This window comes from Triturus cristatus, chromosome 4_2 (genome assembly GCF_964204655.1).
Source record: "Triturus cristatus chromosome 4_2, aTriCri1.1, whole genome shotgun sequence".
NCBI classification, from domain to species: Eukaryota; Metazoa; Chordata; class Amphibia; order Caudata; family Salamandridae; genus Triturus; species Triturus cristatus.
Genome location: NC_140586.1, coordinates 420,179,266 through 420,204,388, shown reverse-complemented (window position 1 = coordinate 420,204,388; position 25,123 = coordinate 420,179,266). Strand labels below are relative to the sequence as shown.

At 43.7% G+C, this 25,123-nt stretch overlaps 1 protein-coding gene across 2 annotated transcripts in view; it reads right to left on the bottom strand.

Moving 5' to 3' along the window:
* CDC14A (cell division cycle 14A) overlaps positions 1 to 25,123 on the bottom strand; it is a 515,591-nt gene that overhangs the window by 122,484 nt on the left and 367,984 nt on the right. For both annotated transcript variants that reach the window (XM_085601899.1, XM_085601900.1), the window contains 2 exons: positions 24,964 to 25,030; positions 3,185 to 3,247 (listed from right to left, as the gene is read on the bottom strand). In XM_085601899.1, the coding sequence (XP_085458025.1) occupies positions 3,185 to 3,247; positions 24,964 to 25,030 (130 nt within the window). The remainder of the gene's footprint in view (positions 1 to 3,184; positions 3,248 to 24,963; positions 25,031 to 25,123) is intronic.

Here is a 25,123-nt window from a genome sequence, read left to right as displayed (position 1 = left end):
CCCACGAACCTCGAATGGAGGTTGGAGCAGTACATAATACACTGGGGCCGGTAGAGTCCTAAAGAAGGCCGGCGTGACCCCAAGTACTGGGCACAGACACACGGCCGAAACATTTAGACTACCTGGCAGTAAGGAGGGGTGTAAGGAGCACATTATGTCTCCCTATCACCACCATCCTTCATGTTTTTAATCCTGGCTGGAGGATCTAGGAATACAATATAGGTATAAAGATACCTCTGAGCTAGTTTTAAACTCAGTACATTTTCACTTCTGGTGTTTCCAGTCACGCATGAAAGCATTGTTTTCTCTCTTATGTTGTGTTTGTCTTCCCCTACCCTATTGCTCCACCCCAGGTGTTGGCTGCGCCGGGGTGGATTGTAAGTAGCCCTATGATGAAACATGTCACACACCTGTGTGAGTGAGGGCAGTATTAGAACACACAGCACATGCCACCACCGAACCACCACACCACGATCTTCACTCCCTACTCCTTTTGGTGTGTATAAGTATTTGACAGGGGGTTCGGAGTAGGTGAGTTACATACCCTCTCCGCTTCTCATTTGTGTGCTATAAGACTAAACTATGTGACATAATGCAGCACATGTTGGAATGGGGGTTCTTCAATATTGTGTTATTTTTATCCATGTTAACACTGCCTTATCAAAGGTTTCACATCAGGAGAACCACTTTAACACCCAAATGCAGCAATAGGCTATTTAAAGATGACCAGCCAATCTTTGCAAACTGCTTTCTACTGCGGGTAACACATGATGCTGTTTTGAGGTTTTGTTTTGTAACTTTTAATCAGTTTGAGCTATAGACAACCATTTTTTTGTTGTATGAATAATGCAGCAGATGATGGGTTGTAAAACAAGTGAGGCAAATCCATAATTATGCAGAAAAGGCCACGGCTGAAGAATCGCATAATTCCAATGCCCCTGGTTTTAGGGCTGAACAGGCCATCCGCTTTGCCCTTTTAGAACCCAAATTCCTTTACTAAATATTGTGGACATGAATTAAACCTTACTTTAAGAAAGTGTATTTCGACTGTTCTCCGGATTCTTAATATGCAAGAGAGAAGAGAAATGTTTATCAATTAACTGTGATGAGCACCCACCGCTTCCTATATAAAATACTACATGCTACATGCCTGCAACCGGGCTATTATTACCAAGGACCATTAGTGCATGCCGCAAACACAGCAGTTGGGCGTATTTCACTGTTGACTTCAAGAACGCACTTCTGTTTCATAAACCCACCTGCCATGCTAGCACAAGCCATTTTTAAAACGCCTGCTAGCGTATTTGTTGGCAGAGTGGTAGACCGGGGGACTGGGCCAGCTATTCATATGCCAGAACAGGTCCCAGCCCCACTGAAACACCCCTTGTGTGCCCAGGTGCAGGCAGTAACAGATGGGGGCAGGTGCGCCCTGTGTGCTGTGCCATGGTCGAGAGGCCTTCAGAAATTGCTGCAACAGTAGCACCTCGCACAGGTGGGGGGGGGGGGGAGACAGGGCGGGCGGGGGTGGTGGAAGTCGACAGGCGACGGGATGAGTAATATTAAATAAATAAATTCGCTGATGTGGCAAGCGCAAAGTAGGTCGTTTTTATTCATTTAATATTACTTATCCTGTCGTCAGTCGACTTTCTCCACCCACCACCCCACCTGACCGTTCTTACCTGTGCAAGCTGCCATTGAAACTGGGTTTACCCCACGACTGTGCAAGTCTTCAAATACCTCACTGCAGGGGCAGCCAGCAATCTATTTTGTAAGACTGTCCTTGCTAAGAGCAAGTAGCAGAGGTTAAAGCGGCCGCAGCAGAAGAGTTTCCCGGCTCAGCAGCCAGTCAGGAACAGCAAAGATACACTCGGCCTGCCCCTTCGGAACATGGCCAAGACGCGAACCGAGCAATGCACTGCAAGTGTGCACATGAAGTTAAACTAACACTGGCCCTTCAAATAGCACCCAATACAAATTTAATGAAAGTGTTATTTATCTAATTAGTACTCCGCTAAAAAAAAGAAACACTGATTTAACACCTTTAACAAGTCACGCTTGGGCCTTGCAGACTGTATTGAAATGTTTGCCACAGGTGCGAATCCCAGTGACCGGTCTTATGATAGAACTTGGTCGGCCAAGATCTCTGCAACGGCATCATTAACCACTGTACCTTAACTGAAGCCACCATTACCTTTCAAGTTCTGTTGTAATAATTCATACTGGCAAACCAGCAGACTACACAGAGCTCTCTGCAGCAAGCACATTAACCCACTAAGCTACCCACCGATGTGTTCGGTGTCAGTAAAAAACAATACCAAAGCAGCATTACTACCGCATTCCCCTTCCGGACAATATCTTTGGGGGTTACCATTTGGAAAAACAATGATGCTTCCTGCTAGCAGAATATTGGTTTACTGTCGTGCTTTCACCCCTCAAGACCCTGCATGTTCTCATGTCTGCTGTCATCACTCATTTGTGGGTTTCTGGAGCACGTGTTAACTATTTTCAGTTTCATTCAATGTGCCAGATTCTGAAAAATAAGCAATCAAAAAACACATGAGCCCTTTCAAAAACTTTCATGGGAACAGGACGCAGACCTTGTCTGACAGTCGCAGCAGACAAGGGGGAGGCTTCAGGTGAGAAAGACCGGAGTGAGGAGGAAGAGAAAGATAGAGAGAAAACGACCAGCGGGAGAAGCGAAAGAGGAGAGGAGGACAGAAAATGGATGGATAGAGAAAGGCTGCGCAAGAAACTAAGGGAGCGGGGCTGGTTGGAGCATTTTCCTCAAATCGTTCCCCAGTCCCGTCCTGCTGGGCGACCTCCTAGGAAACTTTGTGCCGCTACACTTTTTTTTTCATAATTAAGCACTAGGTGGTAGGTACATTACGTCATCACACAAACCTCTTAAACCGCCTGAGCCCGTACGGCTTGCATCCAGCACGCACATAAATAGAAGTGAGGGGGCGGCCGCCAGCGCTGCCCCCGCCTCGCGCAGGCACCTATCCACAGGCACACTAATTATACCCTGCACACAAACAGGGCGCGAGGCTGGCAACAATGGCGCAGATTTCCACTCAAAGGGGACCAGCACTTTCCATGCATTTAATTCAGAATAATCACGGTGTCCGAACGAGCCCTGAACAAAACATTCCACTTCAGAGCAAGACAGAGAAAATGCGCCCACCTCGTAGTGCTCATACTCCTCAAGATTAAACGTCTCGAAGTCGAAGAATCCATGCTGCAAAGCCTGAAAAAAAAGAAATTATGATGAATTTAAAATAAAGATCACATATCATTAAGCAATGGTACACACACACTCCCCCCAGCAAACCCATTCAGCCCAAAGCGATCGACAGGCCAAAAGGAATCAAGCGCGTGGGAACCGGATGTGTCGATTCTGTTTCAAGCACAACACAAAACGACAAGCAATATACATTGGCTATTAAACCCCAGCCGGTAATCGGATCTTGCAGGCGGAGGGTGTCAATGTTTAAAATTCACAGTGTGCTAAATTGCCAAGTGCGTCATATGGAATAATAAATGCAGGTCTCCTTGTACCAAAGTCGAGAACCTATCATTGACCCACACCCCCTGCGCAGTGCGTTAGGAACCCGTTTTGTGACACCTGAAATCGGCTGAACTGCTGGGGGGCAATCTTGGATGTTGACGCATGGCCGCTGACGTTTAACTCCGTCAGCACAGCCCCCTCCCTCTTCCACCTTCTTTTTGGCCAGACTTCAGTCACGTGGAGTTACGCTTCCCTGACTGGGGGTACACTCTGTCTTTTCGCCATTCATGACCCTTCTCATTAAGTACAGAAAACCCTTCCATAGTATCCTTCACGGCTCAGTTTGCGCCAGCTATGAACGGCATGTAACAAAGCAAGCAACAGGGTAAACCCCATAACCCAGAGAACCAGGGTAATTCCAAAACATCCAGTAAATTGTTCACTCGAGGGAAGTGGGAACAGCAAATAAGTCAAGTACAAAACATACCGATCAACACAAACAACGGGTAAGCAAACAATACTGGCCTAAATCAAACAAAATACCCTGACAGACAAAAATACAAAAGTAAACTTATCGATGAAAAATGTGAGTTAAAAATATACCTACACACCATAGCATCAGGCAGATATATACAAACAACGTGACGGCGCAGTGCCACTAAGTGAAACAAGATGAAAAAAAAAGTTGTACAAAGGATAATGAAAAGCTAAGAGTCAGCCAGAGAGCAGATCATATAAATATTAATTTGGACAGAAACTTTTTTCAAGTCTGAGTTTAAAAAATAGTGCAGATCCTATTGTATAAGAAACAGCCGGCATTGTAACACCAATTGTTAACTTGTCCGGGGTCGTCATCAGGCCATATGTCGAGACGCTTAGAATGGATCAAGCCAAAAAATAATTTTGGAAGCAAGGTCCAACTTACAAATATACAGGTAGAACCTGGGAAAAAAACAGGCGCTTCTTTTCTACACCTGTGGGGTATCTTAATCTTGGTTTTGGAGCAGTCAGCAAACTGCTTACATTCCATCTATTGTGGACTGTAGCGGAGTGTTCGGAGTGATAGAAAATTGCAATTTGCCCCTACCTGTAGTCTGTTGTCCCACGTACTTTGCCTAAGACATTGGACAGGCCCCTCACGCATAGTTTCCTTTGGATGATGACGCTTTACTTGTGACCGTGCGGCTGTTTTTTTTAGGTCCATACGTATATTTGTACGTTGGACCTTGCTGCTGAAATATCTTTTTGGCTTGATGCATTCCATCGGATATCGATTAGGTTGCGTTTTTTGAAGCGTCTCTCTACTTCTGTCCTGATGAAGACCCGGTCAAGTAAACCCTTGGAGTCGAACCGTCGACTATTTCTTATAGAATAGGATCTGCACTATTTACTCAACTCGGACTTCTGAAATTTTTCGGTGTCCCAATTAATAACTATATGTTACATTCGCAAGCAGACTATTGTTGGTTTGTTTTTCATTATCCTTTGTACAAGTTTTTCTGCACCTTGTTTCACTTATTTGCACTGCACCGTCATTTTGTTTGTGTATACGTAGGTGTGCTGCTACTATGTGTTGATTTATTTTTAACTCCCATATTTTGCATAAATAAGTTTAGTTTTGTATTTTCTGTCATGGTATTTTGTGTGACTTAGACCAGCATGGTTTTGCTCATCTATCTTTTGTATTGATTGGTATATTTTGTACTGACTTATTCTTTGCTGTTTCCCCTTCCCCCGAGTGAATCAGCTATGACGAGTAGGCACTGATAGAACAAAGACTTGGAGAAATCACAAAATATTTTATACTAACCTTCATTACCATTCAGCTAAAGCTAGAGTTGCAGTTACCTAGTCTGATAAGAAAATCTTTGACAAACTACCACCCTTTGGTGTACAGGTACTTATGGACTGTTTAAAAGTTTTGCTATCTCAGGTTTCCAGAAGAACCACTGGACGTGCAATTTACCAATGGTTGACTTTTTTGTCACTCATTCGCTTGCATGTTCTTCAATGGCTTGCCTTCCTCTTTTTGATTTGTCCTCCCATGGAGCATATCCTCTTTACCATCCTTTTTGATTGGCTGAGTTTTATCCTTCTCTGCTCGCATTTAGGGAACTAGCTTTTTAGGTCTCGCCTGACCAAGCGCATGCGCTGGTCTGGCGAGACTTATTGAGAGGGCTCCAAAAAGTGCTACCAGGCCAGCCTAGAGCTACAGTGCATGTGCGCGGGCGCGCTTTACCGTGATTACTTTCACTTTCGCCACAGCCGCTTTGATGTTCTCCGTGAGGCTTCAATTGATTGCAGCAGTTAAAACAAGCATTGGCATAGCCAATAGGTCTCGCTTTTGGGACCTTATAAGTGTTTAGTTATAACACTTATAAGGTCCGAAAGGCGAGACCTATTGGCTATGCCAATGCTTGTTCTTTCTTTCTCCATGAGAGTGCACGTATTTTCTTGTTCAATAGTAGTAAGAACTTTTATGGGTTCAGAGAAGAGCAGAGTTGAGGGGTAGCAAGGGCTTTTTAGGATTCTGTGGAAAGTAGCACTAAGGTGTACTAAGGTATTTTAGGATTCGGACACGAGCACAGTTAGTAGGGAGCAAGGTGTTTTTAGGGCTCTGGAAAGGGTAATGTTAAGGGGCAGTAAGGGTTTTTAGGGTTAAGGGATCCACAGCGTTAATGAATATTAAGACGTTTTTATGGGTTAGAGAGAAGTAGCATTACACTGTAGTAGGTGTTTTGATGGCTCAGGGATGGTAGCTGTAAAGCAGGGGAAGAGTTTTTTAGGACTCAGCAATGTGTAGATTTTTAGGGTTCGGGCAAGAGTAGTGTTAAGTGTTAGCAATGGATTTTTAGGAGGATAGCATTAATTGGTAGTTAGGGTTTTCAGGTTTGAGGGATGGATAACAAAGGTATAGTAAGGAGTCTGTTGGTTTCAGGGAAGGACCACATTAGGTGTAGTAAGGAGATTTTAGAGTTCAAGGAAGGGAAACATTAAGGGGTAGTATGGTTTTCCAGTTCAGGGATATGTAGCATTAAGGAGTGTTATGGTGTTTACTGATGGGTAGCATTAAGAGGTAGTAACAAGCTTTTAGGGTTCAAGAAAGGTTAGTGTCAAGAGATAGCAAAGTACATGGAGTTCAGGTTATTGCAGGCGCTGCACCAATATGTGCACTGTCCATGCAGTCAGGCCCTAATTTGCATACTTGGAGAAAAACAGGCCAAACGTTTAACATGCTCAATAAGTGCGCCAGAAAAACACATCTAGCTTATTACTGGTGGAGGTGGCCATGGTGAAAGGATATGGATGCTGAAACTATAGTTGGTCAATGTATTCCTTTAACTTAATAGGGGGGGGGGGTTTAGCTACATTCGTACTCTCATCCAGATAGCCCAAGCTATCAGAGGAATTGCTTTATACAAGCCCAAGTAAGAGGTGAGTATAGCACCCTAAAAGATGGAAAAGGACGATCCTCGGGGAAGGCCGTCTAGATATGGGAGGCAGGTGCTTTCCAAGAGCCTTGCATGCTATTACCAAATCTGAAAAGTTATTAGAAAGACCCGGCAGAGTCAGTCTGCTGGATTCCTGGAGTCTAGGACTCACTTTATGATATGGACTCCTGACTCTTATGTAGATGGCAGATCTCTTATTTTTAGCCAACATCACAAAATTTAGTAGCCGGGTATTTCAAATCAGAACCTTAACAATTAATTCTTACATATCTGGGGATGGGCTCATAAGTGCACTAGAAATCAAATTGGGTAGATGCATGTAATACTGTCTTTACATACTGTGGCTCTTGGATTACCTGAAATTTATGTTTTTCAGCACTGTAAGAGAATGTAAGGTATATTGTGTTAAATATGAGCACTAGTGATCCTGGCACCAGCTGGAGTTAGTCAGTCTGCAAAAAGTACTTTTACCCAGATTTAGAGGATACAAGCAGTCTACTGTAAAAAAAATCCCCAATGCTTTTTCACTTTTAGTCCACAAATTCTGTAGCTGTAGTCAGATCAAAAACATCCAATTACCTACCCATCCTCTTAACAGCAGACAAAACAAACACGTTACTTATCTACGGTAACACTCTTTAAAGTGTATTCTCTATCCAACTGCGGATTCCTCATCTTAGAATACTTCCCAGGCACCAGGCAGATCTCCAAAGCTTTCTCCAGCAATGCTTTTCTAGGTGGCGCCGAGCAGCTGTGTTGACCCCAAATGGGCCGGAAGTGAAGGAGCAGAGCTACCTATAAGCGGCACCTTGAACGCGGACGTCCATTTCTTGCTCGTCGCTCTCGGTGCACTCAGTCATGGAGCATGAACAATTGGTAGTACCAGCGTACCGCTTCTTAACTGGAGATCTTTTTAAATGTTTAAGGGAGACCACGCCATAGAACCGGGAGGTCAGTGAGGAATCTGCAGTTAGACAGAGTATCCATCAGAAAGATGGACTCAAAATGAAGTAACATGCTTTTCTGATAAATACTTCTACCTGCAGATACCACACCATAGAACAGATACCAAAGCAGTACCTATCCCTTTTGTGGTGGCGTTCGAGATTGGCTCACGAAACAGAAAATCTAAAATTGAAGGATGAATTCATATTGAATTTTGTAGGACTCGCTGTGAATCTACAACAGCCGGGAAGCTGGCGAGCTCCGCTGGTAATTTGTTTGCGATTCTGGTAGAGTTGCTCCTACTTATTAGACTTAAACCTCTGCACTTCAGGGAGGCGAATCCAGCGCAGGCAGGCACTTTGTGAACAACCTTGGCATTTACTGGGGTTAGAATGCAAATACTTTGAACCAGATATGTGGTTGTCCAGCAATAATCAGAGGGAAGTTTGTGACACACTGGGCAGTGACCAATGGACTATGAAACGACAGTCCAGGTGACTCATCTTCAATGGAATTTCCTTCCTGCTGGAAGTTTTTTTCCTTCTGCAGTAGGCGTGACAACCACCATTTCTTCACTGTGAGGACCCCCCTCGCCTTTTATCATGAACACAGTAAGCCAGACACACAAATACAGCTCAGTCAGCTCTCAAGCTTCTTTTCACTTTAACACTTTAAGGAACGGCTCTGGCACCTCAAATCAGTGGTTACAAAACATTTCTTATACAATGCCAAGAAGTAGCCAAATACAAACAACCACGCAAAATCAGTAACATTGCTTATTTTACTGAGGGTGAAATAATGTAGATTTATCGACGTGTACTTGCTCACAAAATAAAAGCAGTTTCCACCTCCCAACAAAATAATTCTATGGCAAATTGACAGGCAGCACATATAGTACAACTTGCATATTACTATAGCAGACAGAGTTAATTTCTTTCGTTGTTCAAGTCCTACCGAGCTCAAAAACTTTACGACTTTCTCAAGGGGAGGATGTACGCGGTGGCTTGAACTTGAAGCGTCGGAGTGTAAAGGAGCGTGCGCGCGCTCACAATGTAAACAACAGATGTGCAGCCCTGGTGTGCGGTCCCAAAACTGCACGCAACAGCTTAGACGTGGGAAGCAGGGACTTGGAAGGCCTGAAGCTTGTCAGTCAGACCGGGTAGAGGAGCAAACTCGTGGATTTCAATGCAAGTGTTTTCATGGAGTGAGTCAATGCTCAATGTTTCTAGCTCCTTTACACAGGGAAAATAAGAGAAAAGTGTGAGAATATTCCTTCACTTGCCCGAATACAATACCAAGGGACAGGTAAACTGGGGAGCTAGACAGTAATAGTTCTAAAATGAATGGAACTACAATATAAATTATCTATTTTTATATCTCTTCCATGAACACGGCAATTAATGCACGTGATGACATACAAAACCCATGGCATTATCGTTTGGGAGCAGAACGCCGCACAGGAAGACTTCTCGTGCCACCCGGACAGATTCCCATTCTAGTCATGGCTAACAAGAGGCCCATGTCACGTGTAACACTGTGCTCAGCACGGAACACGAAAGGAGAAAAATCCCTGACCATCTGGGATGCTAACATCTCCATTCTTAGGTCCAGCCTAGCGGCAGGGCGCATGCGCTCTTCGCGCTGCAAGGCATGCTGTATTAGAGTATGAACTAGCTGCCCCGCCAACTCTCCACCCATATTTGTCGTCGGCTTGTGTCATTGTCCTTCGTAAATGCTGGCTTCGGATTCGTAAATAGGCTTGTTAGTCCCGCCTTAGTTCCGGCTTGTCTGCATTTGTTAGCTCCCATAACGACTGGTGGTTTTACACGGTCTGCTTTATAAGTTGGTTAGCACTATTTTCTTCAATGTTCTTCCCCTATTCCACCCATGGCATCCCAGCACCCTCCCACTTTTAAAATTATTAAAGTGCTTATTTACTTTACAGCACGGTCTGCTTTAACTATAGCCGCCGCGCCTATTTATTTTACGGCACAGTCTGAACTTGCTCCTTTTAGAATGTCTTATTTACAAAATTTTAAAAGCACAGCACACAAACGTATTCTTGAGCAGCGAGTGTAAAGTAAAGCGCCTCGAGGCTCTGGCCGGTAGTCCTGCTCGAAGGGGGATGAGCAAAGAGCATGTGTTGTTTGTGTTGCTAAGTAAGATCCTGAACTGCTGACCGTGTGCTTTGAAGAAGGTTTAGTGATTTGCTACTGTGAGAAGTTGGCCTGGCATATGCTGTCTCCTAGTTATAGGGACACCTTGCAGCAGTCCAATTCGACTCTTATTGATGATAGGTTTAAGACAACCTTTAAAGAAAGCTATCCTAGTGGTAGCTGTGGAGAGCAGCCTTCAGGCTAAGTCTTGAAGGAGTGTTAAGCTTATTGTTTTACCATAATAACCTCTTGAATAACCAAATGAAAGAGTAGCCCACACAGGTATATATATAAAATATATGTATTTATTCTAGACAGAATCCCACAGTCTCTTTATGAAGCTGTGGCAAAGTTACAATATCAAACAAGCATTGATAGACACAATAAATAGCACCATTAACATTGGGCCCCAGGGGGGGACCAAACCATATACTAAAAAAGTGGTACAAGAAGCACGACAATTCTACAGGCAATGCCTAGGGCATTCAGGATCGCTGGCCCCTCCACCCCAGGTTATGAGGAAGGGGACCCACGGGAGGCGCGTGCAGTGCAAGTAGCTGCTATCGGGATCTCTATTACAGCCTATGGAAAATGTCGCGGTTGGAAATAAACAGTTTAAAAATACTTCTAGCAGGAGTACAAAGTTAAAACTTTAGACTTAAGCTTTTAAGGAGCCCACTACCACGAGAGTACCGAGGTACCACTGTTACCTGCCCCAGGGAAGCCGGGTGCATAGGTCGTTTCTGCGGTCGGGTCGCGGGCTGATTTTCAATGGGAAAATAGTCAAAAGTTCTGCTAGCCAAAAGCGTCGATGATGCCGTGAAGATCAAAGATGTGAAGATTGTAGAGAAGAACCTGAAAGCAGAGGGGACAGAGTCTGGGTCACGGCAAAGTGACCAGGAGGCTCAAAGCAAAGAGCCCTTCGATGTCGGGTGCTTCAGGTGGAAAAAGGTGTAGCTTGGATCTGCAGCCACGGGCTCCGGGAGGCTTCAAGGAAGGCCAGCTTCAGGAGGGCGACTGTCCCACGTCGGATGAGGGTCGCTGCGGTGTTAGTGTCCGGATTGGATCCACTAAGCCTTGGCAACCGCAACCCACGAAGAATAAACAAATCGGCTACAGTGCAGACCCACGAGGTCTGGGAGAGGTCTCCTTCAAGGAGACTGTAGAGCAGGCCTGGAGCAACCAGGGGAACTCTTGATTGTAGAAATAGACCTCCACTAGGGCCCACAAGTCGAGAGATAAGGGACCGCGGGAGGCGGCAATTTGGAGTGCATAAAAGGGCACCCACGGGCCACCGGAGGGGGCTAGGGCGCTGGTTTTTGGCACAATTGCTGTAGAGTGGTTGGCTCGAAAACGGGCCAAAGCACAACTTCCCCACTGGTCAGGGTCGGGTGCTACGCAAGAGGTGGCCGGTGTCCTGGGGTATTGGGGATCTCGGCACCCACGCGGTGCACGGTGCCCAAACTCGTTGAGCACACTCACTGGCCTCCGAGATGCGCTGGAAACCCACCTCAAGGTTTCTGGAAGTCAAAGTTCGTGAGAGCAGCGAAGTTCCAACAGGGGCACTTGCAGTGTTTCAGGTGCCTGCCAAGCAGGGGGATAACTCCTTTATCCCAAGGGAGATTTCTTCCGTCAGCTGGGCAGCAGCAAGTCGAAGGTCAAGACTGTAAAGTTCAAGATTAATCTGAGGCTCTGGTGCCACGTTATTCACCTTTATCCCCAAGATTAGGGGAGTGTCCAGAGTAGTGTCCACCAATGGTAGGTGAGGCGGGAAAGGGTGGCTACATCCTCTCCCCTTTGTGTGTTTCCCGCCTGGGAGAGGGGCAGGATGCCCCTGAACCGGTTCCAAGCGGTGTATGCAGAATGAGGCTTCTGCAGCGGCCTACGTGCAACTCTCAAAGGACATTTGGTGCACCCACCCTGTTCCAATCCACATTATCCTGTCTGGGGAGATGCTAGCACCTCCCTGCCACAGGAGTCCCATTTTCCAGCTGGCGAGGCTGGGGTTTTCCCCAGCAACAGCCAGCCAGGGTCGTGTAGGTGGCGGGCAGGAGCCATTTTGTGTTACTTGTGCACTTTTAAATTGGTGTCCGAAATCTACCGCTTTTCCCATATCGCCCCTCTGGCAGGGGGGAATCGTACCCTCATGCCCATGACTGGACTGGGAGTATGATTCCTACATGTTTGACACCAAACACGATATGGTTCTGTGTAGCCATTCTCAAGTTATCACGCTATCGCGATAGACTTATAATGCGGTTAAGAGTATATGGTATGGCTACACTACAAACAACCCAGCAATGATTTTATGAGGGTTGCAGAGAGGCCCTACTCATGTAGGGGTCCCCCCTCACACATACCTCAGCACCCTACCTTGTAGGATTACCAAGGCCTGATATAGGGGTGACCTATGAGAGTATGTGTGTTGTAATGGGGTGGGATATAGGGTACCTATATCCCTGTAAGGGGTGCTAGCACCACCTTACCCAGACTACAGTAGTGGTCTGGTGGTGTCAGTTTGTATGGCTGTCCCAGGGTGGCACAATAAGTGCTGCAGCCCTGGTAGGCCTACTGAGGGACCCATGCCCTGGGTACCTAGGGTACCATCTACAAGGGACTGTCAGGGCATCCTCAGCATCCAATTAGTTTGTACCTAGGGTACTTCACATTCGTTTTAGGGAGAAAGCAGATAGGCTGGGGTCCTGGATAGCAGGATCCCAGCCAGACTAGTCAAAAATCACTCAAATACCAGGCAAAAAGTTGGGGGCAACCATTAGTCAGATTTCACCTTCCTACAGCTACATTTATACAGCGCCTTCTACCAGACGCCTTTATGTAAACCTTGGTAGATAGAGCAGAGTATAATGTGCTGTTTGTCACCATTAGCAGGAACATGTTGACCTATATGATGCAGAAGGGATAGCGCTTCTAGGCACCCTGACACCAACGTTAGCCATCCCCTTCATTCTTCAGCAATTAAGTAGTATCCTTGAGAAACCTTGGGAGATTTTTACTCTGGCATTCAGAAACTCTCACGTTCACTCTATATCTCATAAATATTTAACATTTTACTACAAATCCCCGAATGTCTTTGCTTGTTTCCTAAGTAAGGAGACACTCTCCCCTTGCCCTCAGGGGCAGAGTCTGCCGTGAGAGGAAAACAAATGACTAGTGCTGGGAAGAGAGTGCTGACTAAGCACAGTACCCAAAAGGCCTCAAAAGGGCCCGAAGCGAGCCTTGCGGTGGGGCCGTGGACAGGAATATGTACCCCATGTATCTTGCACCTCAACCACTCCTTAGCCAGGCTTCTTCGCATCCTCTCCCATACCCTTACAAGCATATATGATGTAACTTAGCATACCCTTACTCCGCAGGTATTTACTTCGCAAATACCTTTACTACACATGATTTTAGTGCGCATGCTTTTACTTCGCAAATATACAAATACATAAAAAATGCTTTTACTTCGCTGTTTATTATGCATACCTTTACAACGTGTTATTGTTACTTTAAAACAAAAAATTAATCAGAATAGTAACCTATCCCCGGGCACGCACCCTGAACCCTAAAAATATCCCCTACACCCCAAAACCCTATCTCACCCTGACCCCTAAAAATATCCCAGTACCCCAAAAACCTAAACGCACCCTGAACCCTAAAATTACCCCCTACACCCTAGAAGCCTAACCCGCATTGACACCTAAAATTACTCCAGCACCCAAAACCTAAATGCATCCTGAACCCCCAAAATACCCCAGCATCCCAAAATCCTAATGCACCCCGACCACTAAAATGACCCCTGTACCCCAAAACCTAAATGCACCCTGAACCCTAAAATTACCCCCACACCTCAAAACCCTAACCAACCCCGACCCCTAAAATTACCCCAGTACACCAAAACCTAAAAGCACCCTGAACCCCAAAAATACCCCAGCACCCCAAAACCTTAAATGCACCCTGAACCCTATAAATACCCCCTACACCCCAAAACTTAAATTTGCACAGTAACTCCATTATGCGTAGTAAGTGCATGCTAAGTAATGGAACATGCTAAGTAAATGCATGCTAAGTAAATGCATGCTAAGTAAATGCATGCTAAGTAATGGCATCTGCGAACTAAAATATGCGTAGTAATTGTAATACGAAGTAATGACCGCGTAGTAAAGGTAGAATACCCCTTATAAGCTCCTTTGCCCTTTGTTTCCTCCCTCCTTGTACGAGTGCGGCCCAGAGCCCAATGTTTCTGCCTGCTTTCAAATCTTCTTCCTGCCTTTACCCCCCACATTCACTGCTGCACTTCACTGGTGCCTCCCTGGCATCATGTCATCTGTCTTGGGACTTCATTTGATAATCTGTAGTGCTCTGGAAAATGTAGTTTTCTTTCCCTTCTCTTGAACCTGAGGAGCGTTGAACCAGATAGCCATGACTTGTACATGAAAGTGCCAGATCTGGAAACGTGGCCTGCTGACCAGGGATATTCCGTCTAGTGGCCTTCTCATTCCCCTTGATTCCTGTACTTTGCCCCTTTGAGTCTGTAAGCCACTCAGGACACCTTTCATCCCAGTGAAGCCATGAGTAGGTTTAAGTATTGTCTTTCAAAGTTAGTCTTGAAAGATATGTTCCTCCTGGGGTGATTCTTTGCCCTCGATCAAGGAAACACCGTCCCTCCTAAACAGGCATTTGCAATGCAATAGGTCTCGCATTTTTGAAACTTTAACCTATTGGCATTGTAAATTACAATGCTATTCATTTATGTGCATTTTGTACTTCTAGTCACTGCTTGCAGGTTTTCAAAACACATACATGAAAGGCATTGTCATTTACAATGCCAATAGCTAAAAAGTTCGCAAATGCGAGAACTATTGCATTGCAAATGCTTGTTAGGTCTGGCATTGGACCAGACACTTTGATTTTTGCAAAACTATATATATAGTATACCTACTTGTAGGGGCTTTCAGCAAGCATTCTTCATCCACTGGTCTATTGCACATCTTACTCCACCCACTACAGCAGTGTAAGGAAATGAGCCAGCCCACTTCAGCCATTGGCTAACTTCACTGTGACTGATGCATTCTGCTCTTGCACAAGGTGCACTTACATAAAGGAGTAGTTCCCTTTAGTGTCAGAGAATAAAGGCCAAATGTGTGCTTTCTGCCGAAACAAAAATGGTTTTTGTAATAACATTTTACAAAACCATTCGCAATAAAAAAAAAAGACAGTTGGGAAAACAAATGTCCGTCACAGGCAGACCTATTGGTTTTGGCAATGCTCGCTTCCTTTTGGTATAAGGTGCCCCCTGTATTCTTGACTTGTATGCATGGTTTGCGTGGCCCCTTTTAAGGAGGGACTGCTCGAAGTAGAAATTTGCTGCTCCTAAAGACGGCATCGCGCTCCCATTGGTTCCCCCGCCCTGCAGTGATGATGGAGTAAAGCCCCAAGGCCCCCTTGCACAGCCACTGGCTGGCTTGAGTAAAAAGGTGATGCTTACTTCCATACCACCTTGAAATTAAGACCGGAAGAAGAGGAGAAAGAGGAGGAAGAAGAAGAGGAAGAACAGAAAGAAAGAGGAAGAAAGAGAAAGAAGAGGAAGAGAAAGATGAGGAAGAAAGAAAGAGGAGAAAGAGAAAGAAGAGGAAGAGAAAGATGAGGAAGAAAGAAAGAGGAGAAAGAGAAAGAAGAGGAAGAGGAAAAGGAGGAGGAGGAGAAAAAGGAGGAGTAATGTGCAATTGTTTTGCACTGTAACACGTGCACAGGGATAGGTATTTTGAAATGATCAAGTCAAAGTAACGCCATTAAGCAGATGTGGCAGAACCGAAGAGCTGTGCATACACAGATGCCATCCAACATCATCAATATTAAACAGATTTGGAACGACAGGTGGTCCGCAGTTCCTTCCAAGCGATTGATAAACATCTATAGCAAAGGTTTGCTCCACGTTACTGTTGCTTAAGGGGGCTCCACATGTTACAGAATCACGGGGTGCACTTCTTCACTCAAAGCTACTGAATGCATAGTATTTTTATATAAATGAGGTTTGATTTACCTAATGTTAGGACTTGGTGAGGGCCAATAGAACATTCTTCGACATCTCAAATGTGGATTAAAAGTACACTACAGAAACTATATTGTTTTTTTCTGTCTCACAGAACGGATTTGTAATTCAGTGCTTTCAGTATTCATTATTGTGTGTATCTGAAATGGTACAACCTAGATAAGGGGAGCGGAACATACACGTAGAAGGGCCCAAACAAGGACAGATTTTCAGGCTTTCCGGAAACGATTTATTTGTATACACTTTTTCTAAATGGAACTTAAGAGTCAGTGACTAGCCTGAAAATCTGGAATGTACCCACCCTTTGGGGTCCAACACAAGACGACCCTAACCTGATTGTTCAGGTCTTGTGAGGTACCAGGAATGGGATGGTAGAATTAACCCAGTTTGCTTTCCCTTTTCTCTGCATCACAAGAAAAGACTTGCAAGGTTATGTTACATAAAACTGTGTTTTGCCATAATTTTCTTGCATTTTGTAACTTTGCGGTGGGAAGAATGGGTAGGAGAGGGGACCAGGACCTCAGCGCAGCTGTGCGCTGGTAGCCACAATTTGCTCCTTGACTTTCCCAGTGTACCTATGTGCCGATTCCAATCCAAACAGGATGGCGGTTACCTTCGAAACAGTGGGAGAGTATAGCTGTCATTAGTGTAGCGGCACCGGGTTCCAGAGGTGCAAGTTGCCCGCTACATCACATTATGGCTGACTTTTTCCACCCAGACTGGGGTGGGGAGGTTTTTTGCATGCTTGCATTAGGGCCTAGGGCACCTTTGCAATGCCACTGCCTACAAAAAGGTCTATAATACAGAAGAGCCGTGCTGCTTTGATATTTTTGTTACCGATACATACAGTGTATTGATTTTTCTTTAATTTACCCAGTAAGTTATTTTCAAAGATACACATGCACAGATGTAGTTCAAAGCAGGCAATGAACACTCTGCACCTTTCCAATTTCCAATTACCATCATTTAAGATGCACTTAACTTATTACATGTGCACTTACAATTAACTGATTTAAATCAAATCCTCTATCCATGCATTGCCCACTTAATGCCCCATAAGCCTTAGTCGCATAAGGTGACATTGTCAAGCTTAAAGTAACTGCACATTACTTTCCCGACATTTATGACAATTAACTAGACCGTGCAAACTAATGCATATACATTAGAACTAGTTACAGTTAATAAAAGATAGACAAGTTGTTTTTAAAGTTTAATAAGCTTTATTGAAACATAAAATAACAATACAACATAGGCCTAAAGAATAACAATGTAAACAATGTAAAAGGTAACTTGTAAGCAAAAAAGGGTAGGCAACAAAATCAAAGTAGAAAGTGTTTACATTTTGGGGAGAATAAGGGAAAAGGGAGGAGAGGGAAAGAAGGGGTAGAAAAATATATTTATAAACAGTAAATAGATATTAATATTATGCTTCAAAAAACCATAAGATATGAAAACAATTTTGCCAAATATGAGAAAAAGTGAAAGAGAGAATAAAGAGGAAGGGATTCAAGGGGGTTGGAAGTTTTCAGAACGATGATGAGAAACAGTATTGATTGAAACCTTATTTAAATAAGTAGTTAATGGCAACCAGAATACATCTCTATTTACATGTGGTTTACATTGGGAGGCATAAGCAACATTTACCCTGTGACATTGGCATACAGTATTCCACCATGACTTAATTGAAATTTTGGACAAACTTTTCCAGTTCATCGTAATTTGTTGAAATGCTAAAGTCAACATGAGATCAAATAACGCTTTTTCATAGGATGGTAAAGTAATGGATTCCGATAAACTTCCCGTAAAGAGAAGAGTGAAAGGCAGACTAGTTTAATGAGCTGAAATCTATATTTCCATCATATAGCCAATATCACCTCTTGGGCCATAACAGCCTGTATGGCACTAATACGCTTCTGGCAGCGTTTAGGGGCAGAGGAGTCTCAAAGTTTCCCAGTGGTGTAAAGCAGAAATTGCCACGAGTGAGCTGTCCTGGGCAAAAGAGGCAAAATCTGTAATAAAGGAAGCGTATGGAATATTAGGTTTAATGCTGGATCCGCAGTTAGGCCATCCCCGAATAGATAAGAAAGAACTCAGGTCATTGGGATTTGATACGTCAAGTATACATGACCGGGAGTATCTCTCACGAAAAACATCAGTATCACATATGACTTTGGCTTGGGAAAAGGATGAACATTACCCTTATATAGATAGGTTACCAAGTCACTATTTACGACGTGAGGTGCTAAGAGTGCGAATGGGGATAAATCCCCGTTATATGAATAATGGGGTGAAAAACCTCATGATAGATCTTAGGGGGAAATGCACTTGCACTTTGGGGACCCCCTGTGATATTGTACACATTTTATTGGATTGTATGAAATTTTTAGATCTACGGAAGGAGATTCTACGCCCAATATTTATAAAATACAGAATAATGAGTAGCACGCAAGCTGTTGAACTTTTAATGGAAATGAGCAATTTAGACATAGCTTGACCCATGGGGAAATTTATGTGTAAGGTCAAAGCGATTCTTAAGGGCTCAGAGTAACCTATGTATTGGTACGCTAACGTTGTTCTGAGTTGGCACAACTAAAAGACATCAGTCCTGTAATTGATCTATCGGAAATACTGGACGTAAAGGTACGCACGCATGAATCACCTGGTTTTATTAAATTTAGAATATTTTATAGGATATGGATCATTCTAGTTATGTTGAATATGTGATATATTTTATATATGTATTTTATTAGACGAAACAGAAGTAATGTACACTTTTATGGTTGTAACAAACTAAATAAAGTTAAATTGATTGACTGACTGACACTCCTTTATATATTTCAGTACACAGCCGTCCTTTAGCTTTGGAGTCTCACACACACAAAAAAAAGAAAATTACTGAAAAAACAGAGCTAAATGATACTACGGGTTCAGCGATCACAAATTCGAAAAAGCCCAGAAATTACGTAACGCACTGCGCAGCATGTTTAGCTCTTGGTAGGGAGCTTATTTTTCATGTGCCATTAGCAGAGTGGTGTCCTGAGCATGGCGAGTGACATGAATCGTGGCATGTTTTGGAGGCCATAACTGGAACAAAACTCTTTTTTCCAATTGTTTCCTAGTTTGTGTTCACTAAACCGTAACTAACCTATAAACTGGCAATCAAAACACAGCCATGGGAGCTACTTACAACTGCAGGGAGCAGCAAGGTTTCTATTGTGAAATCTCTTCTGTGCAGTCTCCTTTCTTAATGGGATGTTCAGCCAGGCTCCATTTGTACGTATAATTGCCATCTGGCAAACACGTCACCAAAGGAATAATTTCCTCAAAGGCAAGAAGGCACATTAGTCCAATACTGGGCGGGTCAATGCCACAAGAGCCTTTCAGTGGTAGAATAGAGTCTATTTCCCATACCTCCCCCACTGCTTCACATGCTCAAGGAGGGTACTGCCAACATCTACACTGATATCAATATTGCTTTTTCATGTGCTTGAGTTTACTATAGTTTAAGCCCAGGGCAAAGATGAAGAAATCGTATGTCCACACGCTAAGAGTTTTGTTGAGTTTTTTTGTTTTTTGTTTTATTTATTTTTACAAGAAATCAACATAGGAGAAGTTGGTTTTGATGGGGGAAGAGTTCATATGGTCAACATTAGTGGCGTGGCATATGAACGGACTCACTGTATGAGTAAACCCTGCTATACTTCATGTCTGTATAGGAGTTGCATTTCGTGAGCTGGAGCCCCAACAAAGCCTGTTCTCACATTTCTGGAGTTACTTTAAGCATGCATTGTCTGGGTGCGGCCTGAAAAGCCTTGATTAATACATGTCCTTGATATTCAGGACTTCTTCGGAGATGTGTTGCCTGAGTTTGTAACCTCCTCTTAACCCCTTCGATGCGCATGACGGAGCGGTTCCATCATGCGCATCGGTTGCGCTGTGCGTATGACGGATCCGCTCCGTCATGGCCCCGCCCGCGCAATAGAACCTTCAGCACAGCGCAGTAATCCGCGCCGCGCTGAAGGGGTTAACCTTACCAGCCTCAACGCAAAGCTGGTAAATAGTATTTTGGGCAGGAAACACTGACAAGTTCTGAAGCTAGTTTCATCAATAGTTAATGGAAAGCTCAAGATATTGAATTTTGATATTGAATAAGGATTGTGCTAATCATTGTTTGTCATTTGTTTGCTTCAAGTAGTGCAGCACTTGAACAGCTTTCACACCATGAAAATGAGCCGCTTGAAAGGAATCAAAGCAGTGAAAAAGAGTTTACTCTTACGTCATGTTAACCTCAACTTCAAAACCCACTCTGGATTATGTTGGCCAGGCTGCCCAATCCTGGCTAGCCAAAGACGTGTGTTCCCGATTTTAATGGTAACCAGCGAGAGCTCAATAACTGCAGCAGGTAATATGGCAGAGACACTTTGGATCCATCAGTAGGGACAGGTGAAAATTGAGACCGCTCTACCTCTACTTGCAGCAGAACAAAGTCACAGAGGCTTTAAGCCTCTTTTTGAACCCACTCAAACATCCTAAGACACTGCTTAGCAGCGGCGGCTCCTCTGCTATGGCGGAGGAGCATCGCCCGCCCCGCTGAGAGCCATGTAAGGGAAACAGGAAAAATAAAAAAAGAAATTGGTTTTATTATCATTTTATTTTGCATTTTGGCCTCTAGAGCCAGCCAAGTCTGGACGGGGCCATGAAGACAGCAGGGGAGGAGAAGTGCACACTTTAAGTGCACATGACGGTTTGGCCGTCCGTCTTAGGCCGGTCAAACCATCATAAACACTTAGGTTTCGCCAACACAGCTGTGAAGCACGAAACAGCACAGACTCCCAGTCACTGTCTGAGCAGCAAATCAAGCGGCTCAGACCAATCCTGGCACTGCTCTCATGCTATGGAGAGCAGCGCTGCGATTGGGTGGGGAGCCTGTGCTGGTGTCCCAGGGATTGCTGGCAGGGAGCGTCGGAACAGGTACGTTAAAGAAAATATATATAATTATTTCCCTATATCCCTGTCCCGCCCCCACTGCCCGCCCCCCCCCCCCCCCTTGAGTTTTGCGGCAGTCGCTACGCTGCTTAGCAGGATATCCGTTCAGCTTCATTGTTTTTTAACAAGGTATGAGCAGGAAGCTAGTAAGGGTCAAGCTCTCCACTTGCTGCAGGGACTGTTCTCCACTTCATCGTTCTCCATCATGCAGCGCGGTGGGCAGAGCTGGTATTTTTGAAAGACAGCAATGAGCTGCATAGGTAATTATAGGTAAGGAAGTTATCAATCCACACTTATTTGCAGTGGAGTATTGAAGAGCTCTGCTAGCAATGCAGGTCACACAATGCATGCGGCCTGCCGCTTCTGGCATTCTCTATTACTTGTCTGACTGCTCTCGGCACCTGCAGTGAATGACCTCAGGTGAGACCAGGTTACAAGCAGGTGAAAGAGGAATACAAAACGAGTAAGCTTATAGCACAGTTTTATTCTATGTTCACCCCTGGTGCACAGTCAATCTTCAATCAGGCACTAAACCGTATAAGTAACAGAGGATGGAGAGGCAAAATGATGTGTTATAAAATTGAATACAGCAGCAGTAAGTTCAAGCAGGAGATACAAATTGAGAAATTGATTATTTTTTAATTTTGCTCTGATTTCTTAGAAGGGCCAACAAAAGGTTGCCATAACAGATATATTACACTGGAGGCGAGAAGGAAGAATAACCCCCCCCCCCCCCCCCCCCCCCCCCCCCCCGAGAGCAATAAAAATAATTAATCAATCTTCCATAGAAAAAATGATTCACTTGTGAGATTTTTCTTATGGATCCATATACTACTATTCTGGCCAAGAACAGCGCACTCTAAACCCTTAAAATATAGGATAAAAAAGCTAAATGTGTTATGGCCGGTGCCGGTGGCGAGTTCTCCCATCCAGAATGTCACTATACCTAAAATCATGCCTTCTTTTGTAGGGGTGGGGGATGGAGCTAGATCTTTTTTGTATAATTCATAGCTAAAGGAGGTTATTGTCTGCCCTCACTGTAGGACAGTGTTTCGCAAAGTGGGGGTTACAATCCTGAAGGGTCCTGAAAGTCCAAGCAATAAATAAAGAGGTTTTTAAAATCCATATTTTTTTATGTCACATTTGCTGCACCTCAACAACCGAGGTCAAATGTCAGGATATGTCTTCTGACTAACTGCTGCTAATGTTTTTAACACGAGGATTAGTGTATACAAACTCCTCTCACTTTGCAGTAGGAGAAAGAAAAGTAAAGTGAATTATGAGAGAATTTTGCTGGGGTACAGGGAGGGTGAAAGGAAAGGCTGTAGTATTCTTTTTTTGGCAATACCTAACAACATTTTAATACCTGTAAATGAACATTCAGGAGTTATGAATGCAAAAAAGCACATCATTTTTTGTAATTCTGAAGTGTGATGGAAACAAAGATTTTAATAGGATCAAAACACTATCTTGGTGATGCACAAATGATAAAGAGTCACTGAAACCTCACTTCCAGACATCATTTGAATACAGTCTAGTTCCATCAGTAAAACTGAATGTCTGTGAAACTTTAATGGCCATTTCAAAGGAAAATTATGTTTGTAAATGACAGTGCACTACTACACAATGCTTTAGAAAATAATTTAAAAAATCACCACTTCAGGTCCATTAAATTTAGGGGTGTTGCGGAAGTTTGTTCTAAAAAGTGGGTCATGGTTCTAAAAAGTATGGGTAGCACTGCTGTAGGAGCATAATCTTGTTTCAGCAGTATCTGCAAACACGTAGAAGGCCGCTGGAAGTGCCAGGACACCCGGGCTGAGTTATAGTGCACTATATTGGACACACAAAAACCAACACAAAATGCCATTAAGTAGCACAACTCATCAGATTCAGGAATTCTTATAAAGAACATGGACTTTCGTGAGCATGACAATCATTGATGCAGGCAGTGCAGTGGCACCAGAAAAAAAAGCATGCCGGAGACGAATTGCACCCCACATGGAAAGCAAAGAGCGGATTTTCCTTGCTGGGATTAGATTAGGGCTCATTTCACCCTTGCTTTGAAGCTTCCTTCACGCTTATGACTTTCACAAGTGAGTTGTGGCATGATTTTTTTAATGTGTTTAGATCATCTTACATATGACACAGTCCAGCTGTATTTTAACCTGCTCATTAGTTATGCACTAAGTGAGGTTTATGACAGAAGTTTAGAGCACAGGAGAGGCCTGTTCAGTTCTAGTATGGGCCTTTTAAAATGTATGTAGCCTTACAAATGATAAGAGCTCAAGGGAAACGTATATTTCGGTTGTTTTTAATAATACACCAGAGAAGGCATGTTTCCACTCTGCAACATTTTCCATTTCACAGTAGCTAGGGATCGGTTTTTCACGTCGAAGCGACATTGTATAATTCCATGTCAGAGGAAATGGAGAAATAAAACAGTGGCAACATTTTGTCGTTTTTCCTAAAATCTGAATGGAGGCTTTCCTTACCGTCAGGTGCATCACATACAGGAGCAGAGTAGGAAGAGACCACCCTACCTCTTCCTCCAGGGAACACCATGTATGAAACGGGTCTAAATATACTAGTGATTGAGGAAGGAAGGTGGACAGTTTACAGAGAGAGGTTCCCAGATTAAGTTCTTAAGGCATAAAAGTATGAAGGGGGCTTTACATGACTCTGCATATAATATCATGGAGTAACCAGGCTGTAAGTTATCCAACTGTACCTTGGATAGGTATTAGACTAATTTGCTGGGGCGGTGCAATGATATATGACTGGGGTGTATGTAGCATTCAATCTTTTATGCATTTTATTCACTGAGTTAATTAGGGCAATATTTTCTGCTTACATTATTTGTTGCGAATATCACATGATAAATACTACTGTATTTTAAAATACCTATACATCTGTGTAGTAATTTCAGGGTTCAGGTAGAACTCTGCAAACTCACCTGCAGACCAGAGGTTTCGAACAGGTTTGGCTGCCTTGTAACATCCTTGCCCACAAGAGTGTTATTCACCAGGAGGGGTGAGAGCAGCGGCGTAGCAAGGAGGGGGGTTTCGTTTTTTTTTTTAGAGCGGCTTCCCCCCGCTGTTACGTGCAGCTGACGTGGCAAACTCCTACCAGCGGCCTTCGCGGGGCAGCAAACACAGGGACCGCCACGGGCAGCCAAAGGTCTATCTAGGCCACTGGGTGAGAGACACCTGCCAATGTTCCTTTTCTCCAAAAATGTCAGTTTCTTTTTTAGCCTTAGGAAATCTACTGTGGGTGTCCTCATTAATTTGATGGAACATGACAAAGATGGTGGTATGTTTTCTGGATGCAAGTGGAGAGCACTACTTGTGGGGATACGAAGAAGCATATTCTTATACCTGTAACATGTGGTTTCTGCAGACTTCCAAAACCAGATTTTGAAACTAATTCTAGTGTTTTCCCTGCATGCGTATATATAGCGCATAGTGAAAACCAGCCACGTACCTGCCTAGTCTGCTATTCAGAGAAAATATGAAGACAAGCTGATTCAACATCAGAAAAGGAGACGGGGATTGGGTTTAGTTAGGAGAGAGAGCCTTGGCTCCATTTTTATCATGAAGTGCATTTCTTACTATAAACATTACTTTTCAAACATTTTTAAGAACCTGCTTTTGTAAGATAGCCTGTAAATACCCAATATAATAAACAACACAGAAGGAAGAAGACTAGAAACTCATCAGAAAGAATTATATCCAAAGTTGTACGACCCACTATAACACATTTAAAGTTTTAAAGTGCACATATTTCTCTAAAAACTCACTAACTTTTGCATGTTCAAACTTGGGAAATGAAAAGCATTATTTACAGGAGGATTCATTCCTGTCATACCTTCCTTAGTCCTTGCAAACAGTCCAATATAGTGAGGTTATACGTGCAGTTTCCAAATGAGGCGTCTCTAAAAATGAAAACGAAAAAATCCATAAATTTTCAAATAGAATAACACAGAATAGTACAAAATAACCGTGCAGACAATACCATCTGTGTTACA